The sequence below is a fragment of the Fringilla coelebs genome (genome assembly GCF_963513975.1).
Source record: "Fringilla coelebs genome assembly, chromosome: 3".
Classification (NCBI taxonomy): Eukaryota; Metazoa; Chordata; class Aves; order Passeriformes; family Fringillidae; genus Fringilla; species Fringilla coelebs.
In genome coordinates, this window is record NC_140030.1 from 51,315,881 (window position 1) to 51,332,058 (window position 16,178).

At 41.2% G+C, this 16,178-nt stretch overlaps 1 protein-coding gene across 5 annotated transcripts; it reads left to right on the forward strand.

The window, feature by feature from the left end:
- Positions 1 to 550: 550 nt before the first annotated feature.
- On the forward strand, positions 551 to 15,694 carry HSF2 (heat shock transcription factor 2). Of its 5 annotated transcripts, XM_084202832.1 has the most exons (14): positions 551 to 761; positions 4,077 to 4,185; positions 4,397 to 4,524; positions 5,891 to 6,015; positions 8,006 to 8,081; positions 9,243 to 9,304; positions 9,419 to 9,503; positions 10,339 to 10,514; positions 11,829 to 11,941; positions 12,032 to 12,107; positions 12,676 to 12,781; positions 13,657 to 13,716; positions 14,315 to 14,399; positions 14,769 to 15,694. In XM_084202832.1, the coding sequence occupies exons 1-14, from the start codon at positions 600 to 602 to the stop codon at positions 15,056 to 15,058; spliced, it is 1,653 nt and encodes a 550-aa protein (XP_084058958.1). In that variant the 5' UTR covers positions 551 to 599; the 3' UTR covers positions 15,059 to 15,694. The 5 variants fall into 5 exon arrangements, with proteins under 5 accessions (XP_084058958.1, XP_084058954.1, XP_084058955.1 ...); XM_084202828.1 differs by having other exon boundaries at positions 11,829 to 12,107; XM_084202829.1 differs by having other exon boundaries at positions 11,829 to 12,107; positions 14,315 to 14,381.
- Positions 15,695 to 16,178: the final 484 nt, after the last annotated feature.

Genomic DNA, 16,178 nt, shown 5'->3' on the forward strand with positions numbered 1-16,178 from the left:
TCTTTTCACAGCTTCAGCAGCTGATAAGTCTGAAGTCTAAACACAAGTTGCCATGCAGAGGGGTCTGCTTAGGGCCTGCCTGATATGCTTTTGGGGAGAGTTGGTTTGGATGTTCCTGTTTTGCAAACGCCCTGTACTCATGTTTATGAGCTGACCAGCTACTCTTCACCTTTCTCCCAGACGGTTCGGAAACGCTAGGCTGCGATAAGGCCTTAGAAGGCCCGCTCGGGCACTCGCCCGCCTTTCCCCGGCAGCCGGAGCGGGAGCGCTCCCGCTCAGCCGCCCGCCTCCCTCAGCCGCGCGCCCGCCCCTCGCCACGCGCCGCCGCCCCGCCGGGAACGTGCGCCCGCGCGCCGCGGCCCCGCCCCCCGCCGCGAGGCGCGCCGCTATTGGCCCCGTTGCCCCCGTGCCGGCGCTGTTGTGACACGTGAGGGCGACGCACGTGGGGACGTTATGTAAGGCGCAGAGGGAAGGGGCGGGGCCGGCACGCGCTCGAGCTGCGGGGCCGACGCGCATGCGGGGTGGGGGCTAGGGGCGGGGCCAGGCCGGTCTGGTTGTGCTCCCTCCCGGACAGAGGCCCCGGAGGCTCCTGAGCGACAATGAAGCAGCAACAGCAGCAGCAGCCGCCGCCACCACCGCCCCCGCAGCCTCCCCAGCAGCCGTCGCCTCCCTTCGCCAGCCCGGGGGTCCCGGCCTTCCTCAGCAAGCTGTGGGCTCTGCTGGGCGAGACCCCTAGCAACCAGCTCATCACCTGGAGCCAGGTCGGCACGGCACCCCCACCCCCCCCACCCCCCCCCCCCACCTCATACCCGCCCGCGTGTGGCGGAGCTCCCGCCATCACCCTGCGCTTCGCTCTGGCCGGCATCGGGGCCTGCTAGGGGCCTCGGCGTGCCCGTGGGGAGGACGGAAAATCAGGGCACGGCCACATGGCTTGGTTGGGCTCGGGCTGGGCTGGGCTGAGCAGAGCTGTGCTGAGCTGCTCGGCAGAGACCGGCTCGCCTCAGCCTCTCCCTTGTTTTTTAAATGTGGAGTAGGAGCTCCGATGCCCGCCCTGGGGGCGCGTCTCCAGCGCCGCTGCGGAGGGTGGGGGTGTCTGTCTGGCGGCTCTGACTGAGCAGGCTCGGGCTTCCGTGGGGCTGGGAAGGGGCCCGGGAGCCGGAGGATTTTGCCGTGCGGTTCAGGAGCCGGCGTGTGGGGAACGTGGAGCTGCGGGGGGATTTCCCACCGCAGGTGGTGGGTGCGCTAGGAACGGGGCTCGCCCCTGTTAGCCGGCGCTGCGGGAGGGCTCCGGAGGATGGGAAGAGCGGCGTGCTCAGGCCTGGTGGTGTTTCCTGTGTGCTGCCCGCGGGGCCGGATCCGCAGGGGCGGTGGGGGGCCGCCACGTGGGGCATGGCCGGGGGCTTCCCGGGCTCGGTGTCACCTGCTGGGGTGGCGGGAAGGGGATGGGCCACGGGGGAAGTCGAATTGGGCACCAGTCTTCTTACAGCGCAATGAAGGGCTGGCAAGTTATTACAGTGAGCATCATTGACAGTTCTAAGAACATATTTTAATAATAGCTACTTCACTTTTTTCCCTATATGCTGTTTTCAATAAAATCTTACTCTCGATATCTTTAAGTGGTATTGAGTTAAACTCAATTGAGAGCTTCTTATCTTAAATGCTCTAGAAATAATGAAATGTCTTAAATATTTTAATGAAAATGGTTTACCAGTACCTTCAGCCAAAACGTCCCAAAGAGGGAAGCAGGAGGCCTCAGTAGATTATGGCAGCTTTTTTTTTGTTTGTTTGTTTTGGGGTTTTTTGTTTTGTTTTATTTTTTGGTTTTGTTTGTTTGTTTTTGGTTTGGTTTTTTTTTTTGTTTTGTTTTAGGATGGGGTTTTTTTTTGTTTTTTTTTGAAGAGAGATATTACAGGCTTTATGAAAATTGATGTTGTCTACATTAAAAAAATGCTGGTTTTGCTGCCTTATGCTTTTAATGGAGTATTTCCAAATCCATTGTTTATGTTTATCTAAAGTAAACATACCAATAACTCTGTAGGTATGCTTGTGTTATTTTATTAATTAAAAAGAGTAAAAATAATTGTTTGAGATTCTGCTGTTTCTAGAAGGGTAGGTCCATCCATCAAAGTTGATATAATTAGCGACCAGCAGGTCTTGTGGGGGAGGTATTGGGATTGCTTGTGATATGGGTGGGGAGTACCAAATGAAGCACCTGAAGGACCGCTGTATGCTGGAGTCATTGGCACTAGGAGTTGACAGTTGTAATTAGCTGTGTAGCAAAGCTTACAGACTTAACAGCTTGACTGTAAATGACTGTCAGAGCAACAAGAGCTTGTGGATGTGTTTCCCAGATTTTCATGTGCTAGGCCTGGACAATGTCAAGGTGATGATAGAGTGAGGCATCACATGGAAGTTGTCCGTTGGTGTCACAGGTCACTTGGTTCAGCACCTTCAGTTTGTGAATTTCTCACACAGCATTGGCTAAAATAGTCTGTTCTTGCCATTTCTTTTGCTTCCCCTTTTTCTTCCACTGATTGGCTCTCAGCAGGAGGTAGGTAGGCATTACTGGAAGTTTTCATCTCCCTACCTTCTTCTCAGTGTTAAGTGCCTAAGTCATCCAGTGGAGAGCCATTTGTAACATCCTGTTTCTGATGCTCCCTGCTGATTTGCTGGGACAAGCTGTTGTGGTTTAACCCCTACTGGTAACTAGGTACAGCTCAGCCACTTGCTCACTTCCCCACCCCCTGGTAGAGAAAGTAAAACTCACGGGTTGAGATAACCATTTAAAATTGAAATGAAGTAAGGTATGTGATAGCAGTCATAAAACAGAAAGAAAACGCAAGAGAAACAAATACCCTGTACAATTGCTTACCACCTACAGGTCAGTACTCAGCCCATCCGAAAACAGCAGTTGGCCCTCCTGCTGGATAACTCCCCCAGTTTATATATTGGGCACAATGTTCTCTGGTATGGAATATCCCTTTGCCTACTTTGGGTCAGCTGTCCTGGCTATGCCCCCTCCCAGCTTCTTGTGTGCCTGTGTGCTTGGGAAGCTCAAAAGACCTTGACTGCTCAGCAACAACTAAAGCTTCAACTTACTATCAACCTTATTCTCTCACTGAATCCAAAACTCTACCGGCTACTAAGAAAAAATTAATTATATCCTAGCTGAAACAAGGACACCTGCCTTTGGACAAGGACCTTCATATGCTCTTATACTTGGTTCTTTAAGCTGCTTGGGATCACAGAGCTGCTGGCATTTGAGGATAAGAGAAGTGACTCACTGAACTAAAAAGGCCTCTTAAGAAGATGCAGGAAAAGTATTGACATTTGTTGAAGATAAGACTTTTTATTAACTACAGGGTGAGAGTATTGTAGATGTGTAGACAAAACCTAAACCATTTTGAAGTAGGTAATTTGCATTCTGCCAATTACTTGCCCTGTAGTTTAAATGGCATGCAGTCATTGAAGAACAGAGAGCTGATCCTTCTATTTTAGTTAAAGCCTGTGGATTAAATAAAGGATGAGTCTTCCCTCACAACTGGCATTCCAGAAGGGGAATCTTGCTTTAGGTGGCTACCTTTTTGGTAACTCCAAAACCCAATAGACACCTCCACCTCTTTGACAGCTTCATCTGCTCTACAGATTCTATCAAACCAATCATGCTTTTATACTGAAAAGCAGATGGGACTGTCAGCTGGTTGTTGATATTTTTTCCTTGCTCAGGTTCTTTGTTAAGATTCCGTACCAGGGCTTCAAAACTACATTCAAAATTAATAGTATTGTCCTGCAGTGAAACTGATCATTGCTGGTAAACAATTATTTAATATCTTCAAGCTGTGTGTAACAATAGAGATGTTTGCCTTCAGATACAGGTAATGATGTAAATTGATAGTACTCAGTTGCTTTGCAACTGCAAGGTTTGTACCCTTTTTGTTTTGGAAAATTGTCGGCAAGCAGATCAGTAATGTACTGCATGCACAAAGGAAACATTCCAATCTGGTGATTAATTCTAAAAGCCCAGTGTGTTTTCTGCTATGGTTTTTAAGTAGTTTAATGTGTCTCTCTCATTTTAGAATGGAAAGAGTTTCTTGGTGTTGGATGAACAGAGGTTTGCAAAAGAGATTCTTCCCAAGTACTTCAAGCATAACAACATGGCAAGCTTTGTCAGACAGTTAAACATGTGTAAGTTCCTGGATTTTTGCATTCTAGCATAGTTCTAAATCCTCTATGTAAAAGTTAAGTTATAATTTCCTTTGAGCAGGTGCTTGGTGTTCTCTGCAACTAATACTGCCTTATCCTCAAAATTGGTAACAGGATAGTTGGGAAGCATACTTTGAGTTTCTTAATGTGGGTTTTGAGGTTTTTCTTTTCTTTTCTTTTGCTTTTTTTAAAGATGGCTTCCGTAAAGTCGTCCATGTTGATTCTGGAATTGTCAAACTGGAGCGAGACGGTCCAGTAGAGTTTCGGCATGCATATTTTAGGCAGGGCCGGGAGGACTTGCTGGAACACATTAAAAGGAAGGTTAGTGAAGATCCAGTATGTGGAAAACCTGTGTTATTCAGTATTGATGAATAGCTAAGTTCATGTCAAATTTTAATGCAGGATTGTGAGTGCAAATAAGTTCAGATTTTATGGAAATGAATTGCCCTGCTTTCATTTATATCTTGAGCTTGTTTAAAGATATTTTGGGGGATTTGACAAGGCTTTTTTCTCTACTTTGCTGTCATTATAGTAAAGTTTCACAGGTGGCAAAAAAGCTTGAGTTATGTAATATGACAATTTGCAAATGAGTATTAGAAGTGCAGAGCATACTTTGACTTTACCATCAGCAATGTAAGAAACTGCTTATGTACCTTGTTTCAGAACCAAGCTACTGCAAGCATTAGATTGGACACCCAAGAGAATGGGGCAAACCTATAAACACATTTGTTATGCTTCTGAAATGTGCTCTGCTGTTACTGAGTCACGTGGATATAGATGGCAAATAGAAATATGGCAAATAAAACTGCCTGTCGTGGTTAACTCCAGCCAACAGCTCAGCCGCACACAGCCACTTGCTTACTCCCCCCATGTCAGGATGTGGAAGTGAATTGGGAGAGTAAAAGTGAGAAGTCTCGTGGGTTGAGATGAAAGCAGTTTAAAGTCAAAGCTACACACACAAGCAAAGCCAAACTGGAAATTCATTTACCACTCCCCATGGGCAGGCAGGTGTTCAGCCATCCCCAGGAAAGCAGGGTCTCATCACATGTAATGGTGACTTGGGAAGACAAATGCCATCGTTTTGAACATCCCCTCCCCAACTTCCTTCTTCTTCCCCTCAGTTTTATGTGCTAAGCATGACAACACATGGTATGGAATGCTCCTTTGGTGAGGTGGGGATAACTCTCCCAGCTGTGTGTGCCCTGTCAATTTTTTGTGCAGCCCCACCCAACTGGCTGGTGGAGTGAAGTGAGAAGCAGAAAAGCCCTTGACTCCATGTGTAAGCATTGCTCAGGAATAACAAAAACAACTCTGTATTGCCAGCACTGCAGCACAACTGCATAAGTCCAAAACAGAGCCCCGTGTTTGCTGTTATGAAGAAAATTACCCCCAAGCCAGGCAAAACCAGCAGAGGGTGATGTACTTATTATCACCAGGTTATTGTGATGCAGTTATGATGAAGTAGAGCCTGAAGAGTCAGTAGTGTACACAAATATTTGTAACAACTAAAGCTAATGTGGTGACAGCTGTGTTTCTGGTTTGGGGGTTTTTTGGATGCTTGGTTTATTATTAAATTAAGTGCATATTTTGTCAACATTAGTAAGAAAATATACTTGATCAGCAAAAGACAATAATAGTTAAGCATGAATTAAGGGAAGTGTTGTTTCTGGATTCTAATCTTTTAAAGGTTTCTTCTTCGAGACCTGAAGAAAACAAGATCCGTCAGGAAGATCTCTCTAAAATAATATGCAGTGCTCAAAAGGTGCAAATTAAGCAAACGACTATTGAATCTCAGTTGTCTCTTTTGAAGAGGTAAGTTGCTTCATCAGTATCTGATCCTTAATGCTGAGTAATTGTGATACTAGATTCTGGACAAAGACATAATTCTAGGTGTCTCTTGATTTCTGGTTGCCTAATTTCAGTTATTGCTTTAGGAACATTAACTTCCATAGAAAAATTGCTTTAAAATTGAACTTTTTGATACTATTAAAAGTTACAGGCAGTGTTGCGGTTTGCAGACCTGTCTGGTAGTAGGCAATTTAAAAACACCTTTATTAATATTTCCATATAGATGCTGAATCTGAATATTGAAATCAGCTCTTAGTATAAAGCATGCTGGCTTTTGTCTTCAAGTTTGAATTAGTTACTGTGTTTGTTTTGAGGCAGTTTGGTTTGTGCAGTTAGCATATAATACTTCTGTAGGACAATTAATATCTGTGCTCATTGTTTTTATTTTCCTGTTGTTTTTGTCCTCATGCCCCACTGTTTAAAATTGTGGAAGAGTTAATACCCATGAAAAAGTGTTTATAAAATCTAATTTGGGAATTCATTAGTTAACTTATTGACAAAAAAAACCAGAATTGGAAATCCAAATGTAAATAGAGTTTTTGTAGAATGTCATTACTGCCTGCTTAGAAATTATGATTTATTCTCAACAGTGAGAGAGATATGTGCCACAAATTACATAATCCTTTAGAATATGTAGACACAGACAAGATACATAAGCATATGGTCTTGCACTGTAAGTCACATCACCTCAGTAGAAACTCCATTTCTTCTTCTAGAAGATGGTTTCATGACAGTGTACCTCTGTGGCAGAGGTCACCGATTAGTTTTGGTATTAAGAGATAAATTCTCTCATTTCTAGACTTCAGTTCTAGTGAGTTGAGTGGTAGAATATTCAGAGGCAAACTTATTTTGCTTGGGCATAGTCTTTGTTAGAATCTGGCCAGTCTAGAGTAAAAATAATATTTGCCTTTTTGAAATCCTAGACTAATATTTGGGTTGAAAGGAATCTCAGAAGGCCATCAGGTCCAAATTACTGCCCAGAGCAGGGCTGGCTTTGACTGAAATGACAGCCAGTTGCTAATTAGCTGACAGTTTGTAGAGATGAGAACATAGGGGTTGGTCTTTGACATTCATATTGACATCCCATCAGTTTAAAGTGATTGAGGTAGAAACCGGAGCTAAATCAGAAGACCTGGTCCTACAAAACATGTTGAGAAAGCTAGTGAAAAAGCTGAGAAAGTTCAAAATCCCTCACTTTTGCTGTTAATTTTGTGATGGAACTGTACTCTTAAATTGTATGTTGGACATAGAAGCACTTTGAGCAATGAGTAGTATCCTTCATCACACTGCATATGAGCTGCTGTTCTGAAAACTTAGTTTAAGGTTTTCTAAAACCCCATACACCAGTGGAGTTTGCTCCTTTGTGTTGAAAAATAAACTACAAAATAGAGGAGGGTGGTATGTTGTCTACCCATATTCATTGAAGCTTTTGGTACTCATTATCTACCTCTTAACATGGCATACACTGTGGAAGCAAAAAGGCTTGTGGTTAAAATAGGGCAGTTTTTACACTGTCTCAGTACTGGAGTCCTGTGATTATTGGAAGACCAAGGTTTCTAAAATGGCAGTGTTTCATGAAAACTGCTACCTCTGAGATGCTCCTGTTATTTTTTATCACCTAACGTGCCTGTTTTACTGGAGCTAATAGAGGTAACCGGTAAATGCTGATAATTAATTTTTAAATGGTGAATTTATGGGTAATGATTATTGCCAAATTTGGGAATTTTACTTTTTTTTCCCCTTAAAGCTGATGGAAATTCTCTGCAGGCTATTTGTCGTGTTTGGGTCTTTGTTTCACAGTTACCTTCCAAGGCTGCTTGCTGCCTGTGTGACACTCCCACACCAACCCCCAATCTAGAAACACATTTCAAAGTGTTTTAATGAAGCCAGCTGATCTTTAACAAAAATTAAATACTAGATTTAGTGTGACTTTTAAATCATCGTTTTTAAACAGAGAGAATGAATCCCTTTGGAGGGAAGTGTCAGAACTGAGAGCAAAACACTTGCAACAGCAGCAAGTTATTCGAAAGGTAAGGCTTCATTCAAGTGTCATGTGTGCTTGAGTGAGTGCTTCTGAGGTAGGAATGCTTTGCCATGTTACCTTGCTTTGCCCTCACTTAGCTTTTAATAATGTCAGATCTCTCTTTAATAAAAAAAACCAACAGGGTGGTATATGATGAACAAACCCTAGTAATACAAACATTCAGGGTATTTTATTGCATAAGCAGAAAACAAGGCCAAAGTCTTGTGAACATTTTCAAAGAAAGAGGCTTAAGAACATCCTACATCCATTATTAAGTTACCCATAATATGGTCCATCCATTTTTTATTACTTTGGGAGTCAGATGTCTAATTCTCTGTCAGCTGCTCAGGAGAAACTTTCTCACTGCAAAATAACAAGATTCTGTATTGGAAGTTCACTGCTGCCCCACTTAACTGACCTACTGACTGCCTGGTTACCAGAGAAATAGATAATTGAGTGGAACCTATTGATAATATGTTAATATGTTAAGTTAGATTATTTAACAGTTAGATTTATGATCTACCAAAACTGATATAAATGCATAGAGTTTATAGATCTATTTTTTAACATATCAGAAAGGGCATCATTGCAAGTAGCCTTGTAGCAGAGACTTACTGATTTTTTTCCCCAGTTTCTTCAAGCCAGATACATACTTCAAAGCCTTAGATTTAAAGCATAAGAGAAGGAAGGCTAACATTTCAGAAGGAATTACAGCTGATGCATACAGTTAATTGTACATGTATTTTTTTTTCTGAATCTGTCAAAAATGCCTTTCACCAGAACCAGTATTTACAGATTCAGGTTATGTATGTGGTCCACATCCCTCTATGCCTTTTGTCATTGCTAATCAGAATTCTTTTAATCATTTGACTTGCTTCATATCTTTCTGTGTCTTATATGATGTTGTATAAAAGCTGGCTGGCTCTTACCATCTGCTATGAGAAAAGTCTTTAACAGTTGATAACTATTTAGATGTTATCAGCACTGGTTTATACCTTGATTTTTAGGTGTTCTGAACAGCTTTGTATAAAAGTTATTATGAAAAGAAGGTGTTTTGCTGTTGATGTATAGGTTTTATTATTGGTGTCTTTTGCTGTAAGATGCCTTGGTACTTATGAGAAACAATTGCAAGGTAAAGCAACCAACAGTAGTGTTCTCTCCCTTACAGATTGTACAATTCATTGTTACCCTGGTACAGAATAACCAACTAGTGAGTCTAAAACGCAAGAGGTAAGTATGGTCTTAAAAACTTTTTGTCCACTTGATAAACTGACAGGCCTTGTTGATTAATTACCAAAGAGGTGTGTTTGAGATTGCTGCCTTACTTTGCTCTTTCTGATGTAGGCCTCTACTTCTGAACACTAATGGACCTACAAAGTCGAATGTATTTCAGAAAATTGTGAAAGAACCAGCTGACAGTAGCCACCATGTAAGTTTTCCATTATGGGTACTCTCTGTTTTGATGGAGTGCAGGTGGGCAGATGGATCAAATTCATTGTCTCATTCATTGTCGTATGGCAGCTATAGCACAGGTGTGTACTGAGAGCTGTCAGCTTGTACAAGTGATCGACTGTGTTGTTTCCTTTCAGAAGCTGAAGGGGTTGATATTCACCACTCACTTTCCAACATAAGCACATATAAGCCAGTTACCCATGTATTAAATACATGATTGTGCTGAAAGCAGTTTGGTTTTAAGAGTGGTGCTATTAGAAATAGCATGTATAATATTGCATTGTTATCTCGGGAATGTGGCATCCCTGGCCCCATCCAGGGACCAGGGTCCAGTGTGCTGCTCTGCAAGGCAGTATCCAACCCAGCAAAATCATGTCACGTTCCTGTTATGTTTGAATGAGTCACAGCACTGAAAGTTGTTTTCGGCTGTCCAAATAGTAATTGGCAAGGAAGTTGTTAAAACAAGTTCTGTAGTATGGCACTAGAATTGGTAGCTTTATAACAAAGTACTGTTTTAGTCACTGTTTTAATATTTTTAGTTCTCATATCTGATAGGGCTAGTATAATTTCATTTCTACGCCTGTAGTATTTACCAATTCTTTTTCCTGTACTGTTATTCTCCAGCTTGTTTATTTACTTGTATGGCTTTTTCTATTAGACATAGATTTGTACAAACCGCTTGTAATCTCCAAGGTGTAGAAAAGCTCTTTGAGATGTCATTAGATGTGAAGCATTGTAAGATACAGTGATAACTGTCAAAATGCTGAAGCTCAGTGTCCCTCTGTGCCCTGACTCTTAAAAATAATTCTCAGGTACCTCTCAACAGAAATGAGGGCTTAAAACAAAGGGAACAGATTTCAGATGACATTGTTATTTATGACGTTACTGAGGATGTGGATGTGGGTGAGGAAGAACATCCCATGGCTGATGAAGAAAATCTTCCTGTTACACCAGAAACAAGTGAAGATACTACTTCAGATTCTTCCAAGTAAGAAGTCTCAACAAGTGTGTGTTGATAAATGACTTTCAGTGTTGTATAACATGCACTAATTTAGATGTCTTAAATAATTTTTTTTAGTGAAGTGGTTAGAATTATTCAGCACTCCTGCACATACAGAAACATAATCTGTGAATTCACACTAGCTTTTGACTTATTCACCTCTGGATTTGTTCCAAAATAGCTAATTGGTTGTTGGAGTTTTAATATCAGGAGGATAGATGGAAACTGGTGAAAGCAATGTGTATAATTGCATAATAGTTAAATACACTAAAGCCAGAGTAAGAGAAGTCTTCTTTACTTTTTGGTTATGTGTACAGACAGGAACAACTTCTTGTTTTTCCTGGTTTTTGCAGAGAAAAATTTACATGTGTTTGTCAGGTTTTGATGTGGTCTTTGCATTAAGCCAATTAATTTCATGGTTCTGGGTTTTTTAAAGTCCAGTTGGTTTTTTTTTTTTTTTTTTTGTGACTGTATTCCTTCCTGTCTGTACTCCAGTACTACAGAAATTCTTCATCTTTCACCCACAAACAAGTTGAAACTTGGTCCAGGGATTTAGATGCAACTCTCTTCTTAATTAGCATTGGACTGATAGGGTCTGCATTATGCCTCAAGGAAAAAAATATAATATTTGTACCTTATACTTGAATTGGCACCATTGTTCTTGCTCAGCTGGTGCCTGGGAATGCATTCTCTCTGAATGCAGCTTCATGAGAAAAAGGCTGTGATAGAGAGGCAACATAAGCAGTAGCTTCTTAAGGGTTAAGAACCAGAACAGGCATGAAAGCAAATCATTTGAGGGGCTCGCTCCTCTTGGTTTTCAGGTTTTGTTCCTGGTATGCATAATAAGGTTAACTGCAAACTGTCAACTGAGATGGTTTGTTACGGGTACTCCAGAGCTGATGCTGTTCAACAGGAAATAGGCAAATTATATACTGTCTGTCTGGCTTGATGACCTTGTATGATTTGGTACATACTTCACATTTATATGCAAGCTTATAGTGGTTCTAATGACAAAAGTGTCAGTGTTCCTATAGCTCTTTAGCAGTTGATTATTGTAATCTGGCACAGGAGTGTCTGCTAACTGAGCTGCATTAATTGTATTGATCATTACAGAACCATATAAATGGAAAATAGATATTTTGAGTATCTTGTTGTGTTTAGTATTAAAAAGCAGTAGAAAAGTTTATTTCCTGATAGTAGCTTGAATAGTAGCTTGATGAAAGTGAGAGGTAACTAAACCTGTGGAATAATACTCATTTAAATATGTATGAAATGCTGTAATTAATTTATCTCACATTACAGCTGTAGCTGTAGCTACCATTCTCCTGATATTGTAATTGTGGAAGATGATAATGAAGATGAATATGCCCCTGTAATTCAAGGGGATAAAAACACTGAATCAGTTGCTGTCCCAGGTAATGATCCAGCCAGCCATGTCAGTGACAGCACAAGCCCACTCATGTCAAGTGCTGTACAGCTGAATAACCAGTCAACTTTAACTGCAGAAGACCCAGTCTCTGTGATGGATTCCATACTCAATGAAAATGGAGTAATTTCACAGAATATAAATCTTCTTGGAAAGTAAGTAGTCTGGTCTTTTGTTTTTTCTAGTATTAAAACTGATTATTTTACTGAAGTAAAAAGAACTGAATAGCAGTTTCTACTGAGAACTTTAAATTTACAGGCTACTAATATTTCAGCCAGTTTCTGAAGATTTTTCTATTTTAAGTATTTTAAGATGCGACCTCTGATTTTAATTGTCAAGTGAGTGAGTTGAGATGTTTAATCTGGCAGTGTAATGTTGTGGAGATGGTTTAAATCGTCAGGATTTATTTTTGTCATTCCTGCAGGTGGACTAGACCCATTAGAGCTATGCAAGAATTGAATCTCTGCTAATGTCATGTAATAGTGTTATGTTGACATGATTCCTGTGATACCTATCCCAGAGCACCTGTCTGCTGACTTGGGTTCTCTTCTAAAGAGGCTAAAAGTCTTCATTTTTCCAGAGGTCATTTCTTGTGAAAGACTTTGTTCATTGTAGTTCTGGTAAAGATTTTTAGGTGCATGTAGTATATCTGTGTAAAGCTTACTTAAGGATTTCTCTTACTTTATTAAGGGATACAGCAATAAAATACTGTTTGCCTTCTAGAGTTGAACTTCTGGATTATCTGGACAGTATCGACTGCAGTTTAGAGGACTTCCAGGCTATGTTGTCAGGACGACAGTTCAGCATAGATCCAGATCTCCTGGTTGATGTAATTTTGACTTAAAATTAAGTATTTTCATAATAGGCAATAGGAAACATTTGTGTGTATTGTTGCTGTTTAATATGGATTTAAATCACAAATTATTTTTTTCCTTCACTTTACAAAGCAAAGTTATAAAAATTTATGAGTTTCTGGAGCACTGGTATAAGTCTTAATGCTACACCACTGCTCAAGTGAATGCTTAAGTTTTGCTGAACAGTGGCTTTCTTAATGAAATAATGCTGATATTTGCTGTGATGCGAACTTAGATGTCAAGTCAATTAATACTCTTGCTTGGAAATAACCCAGCACATTATCTTTGGTCTTCTCAATGAACTGGGGTTAAAAAGAACCTTCCTCCCTGTTGCAAGACTATGTTGCTGGCTGGTAGCTGGGTGTTGTCTGCCATGACTCACATGTCCCCCCTCTGAAGTGCTGCTCCCTGTCCATTTTTTCCTTAAGCCTAACCTGGGCCCCAGTGCATGAGGTTACTGGGTCCTGGTGACATGTGGCTGCTGAACCTGCTGGAGTGCTGTTGGCCTCTCTCCTACTTCACTGAGATCCCTCTTAAAAGCACCTCTGATCTCTACTTACTGATGGCTCCTTCCAGCTTGGTGTCACTTGCAATTTCATCCATCTTAGAGAATTATCCATGCCGCAATGTTAGTAGAAATTGGTGTTTTAAGACTGCAGCAAACCATGTTAGATGTCATACAGTTGTTTCTTTTGTGATCAGGATTCATGGAATTCCAAATAGTCTCCAGTCCTCATAGAGGGTGAAATTAAGTACAGGGGTTTTTCTCACACATACAGAAGCAATGGTCTTGTATTCTTAACAGCAACACTGAGATACCTAAAACTTGGATGTCTTTTGTCTTATTCAGCTTTTTACAAGTTCTGTGCAGATGAATCCCACAGATCATGATCATATCACTAATACCAAAGTAAGTCTTAAATCCATTGCTCAACATACGCAGTAGTGAGAGATGCAAAATTCACTCATCTTTTGCTCTTTTCTTTACTGGAATCATGGCATTTTGTGCTCTGGCTTTTAAGACTTGCATGAGAATAGGAAGACTGCAGCTGAGTTTATCCTGTTGGGCTTTAAACTGCAAAGGAAAAAGCACCCTAATTAATTAGCAACATCCTTTAAGACTTGTATTACCTCTGCATTATACCAGTCTCTTGACTTCTGTATCCCCGAGATTTTTTTATTTGCAAACATGGTATGCACTTTTATCAGAATGGTTTCATCTGTATTGTCTGGTGGGAAGAGAAACCAGTAATAAGCAGTGAAACAAAGATGTAGCACTTTGAATTTGTCCAGTTCGTTTAAAGCATTAGTTTTGGTTCTTGCTTTGTAGCCTGTGTTTCCATGTCATGTTTTCTCAGCTGAGGTGTGTTAGTGTGGGTAATACTGATTATGCCACTGCATCTTATCACAAATAAAAAAATAATATTTGTCACAGTCATTCAGCTGTTCTCCAGTGGCACTGGAACAGGTTTTAAAAGTGTATTTTAAAAGTTTGCCTTTGTTCCCAGGTGGAGACAAAGGGAAAAGAAGCTAACAAGAATAATGCTGGTGCAGCAGCTTCACAGGAAACGCAAGGTACTAAGCCCAGATCAGGTTAGTTGTAGTCATCTATTGAAATGTTTCCTCAGTTGACCATTACTCTAAAAGCCATCTCAGTTATTTGCTCCCTATCTGATTTTATGTTATGCTGATAAATAACCAAACACAATACTTGGTATATTTGCTTTTTAAATTTTTGTCTCTGCACTATATGCAGAGAAACTGGTGTTTTGCAGGTGAATCTGCACTAATAATGCATAATAATTATGTTATGCATGAACATAACGATTATTTAAATACACAAACACCTAATCTTTTTAGTAATTATTCTTTAAATAAGTACTATGGGTTGGATTTTGTTTTTTCCTTCTGCATGTAGAAAGGCACCTGAATTGATATTCTGGGCTTTTTTTTTCCCCACAGATAAGCAGCTTATACACTACACTGCTTTTCCACTCCTTGCATTCCTTGATGGGAACCCAGGCTCTGCTGTTGAGAGTGGAGGTTTCACAGCTGAAACTCCTTCCACTGTTGAAAAATCCCTGGAAGGGGACGAGCTCCTGGAGAGCAGCCTGGATCCACAGCCCACGCAGAGCAAACTGGTGCGTCTGGAGCCACTGACGGAGGCAGAGGCGAGTGAGGCCACGCTGTTCTACCTGTGCGAACTTGCCCCAGCACCCATGGACACAGACATGTCCTTCTTGGATAACTGATGTCAGGGAGGCTCTGTATATAGTCATGAACTATTTATTTAGAATATTGTTTGGTATGAGAGTTTTTTGTACATCACTGTTTTATGTAACCAGATATGTGGAATCTGAAGTACCTTTCCTATCTTATACAAGCAGTTGTTTAGCTATGGAGTTAGACAAGCCACCAGGCACAGCTGGCACTGCTGAGCCAAGCTCCTGCTGCACTGCTGTGAACACTTGGTGTTGCCCACATTGCTCGTACTGCAAGTAACCAACACTTGTCAATAGTGAGCTTTGGTTTATGGTTTCTTATACTTCTTGTCTTATGTATGATGACATAAATTAGTAGTGTATGGTTAGGGAACACTGACTTTCTGTATTTTGGGGGTTTTAATTTTTACATTTTGTTTAACACACATGAGGCTTTTTTGGGGTGGGGGGACCAGGACCTGATGTAGGCTTTTTTTTTTCCCTGCTTCAACTGGGAACAAAGTGCCTGTACCTTGCTAAATCTTGGTTCTGCCTTACTTTCACTTCAGTGGAAGTGCTCACACATAGCACAAACTGGGGAAAAGTTCTTGACAGCTGCCAGGCCCCATGACTGCATGAGTACTTTTAACTTGGACCATCTATGCTGACAAAATAAATGTTACTTAAGTGTGATACTTGTCAGAAGTTTGTCTTTTATTCTGCGTGCCAGATGATTATGGGTTTAACAGCCTCTTGTTTTCCTATCATAGTAGCTGTTAAAGGTCTACTGTGCAGTTTCTGGAAAATAGTTTCATTATCTCCAGCCTGACAGGTTTATTGATAAGCCTCCAAAAGAAGAGAGAAGACTGGGTTTCAGTAACTTCATACATGCAACACAAAAACCACTCCCCAACTCTAGCTGTGGATCCAAGGTTTTTTTTCCAAAGAAGTACTGGCCACTTGTACAAGGAGCTGAATCCATAGACAGAGCAGTCTGCTCATTTTCTGAATTCAGCAACTTGTTCTTTGTTACAGGACTCAGGAGCTTTGTTACAGGACTCAGAAGAAGTGGTGTTCAGGTTTTTACCCAAATTTAAACAGGTGTAACCTAGTGAGGTGGCAGCAGTTGAAGCAGGAATGCAGTTCCAGGTGCAAGGCATGTTAGTGTTTG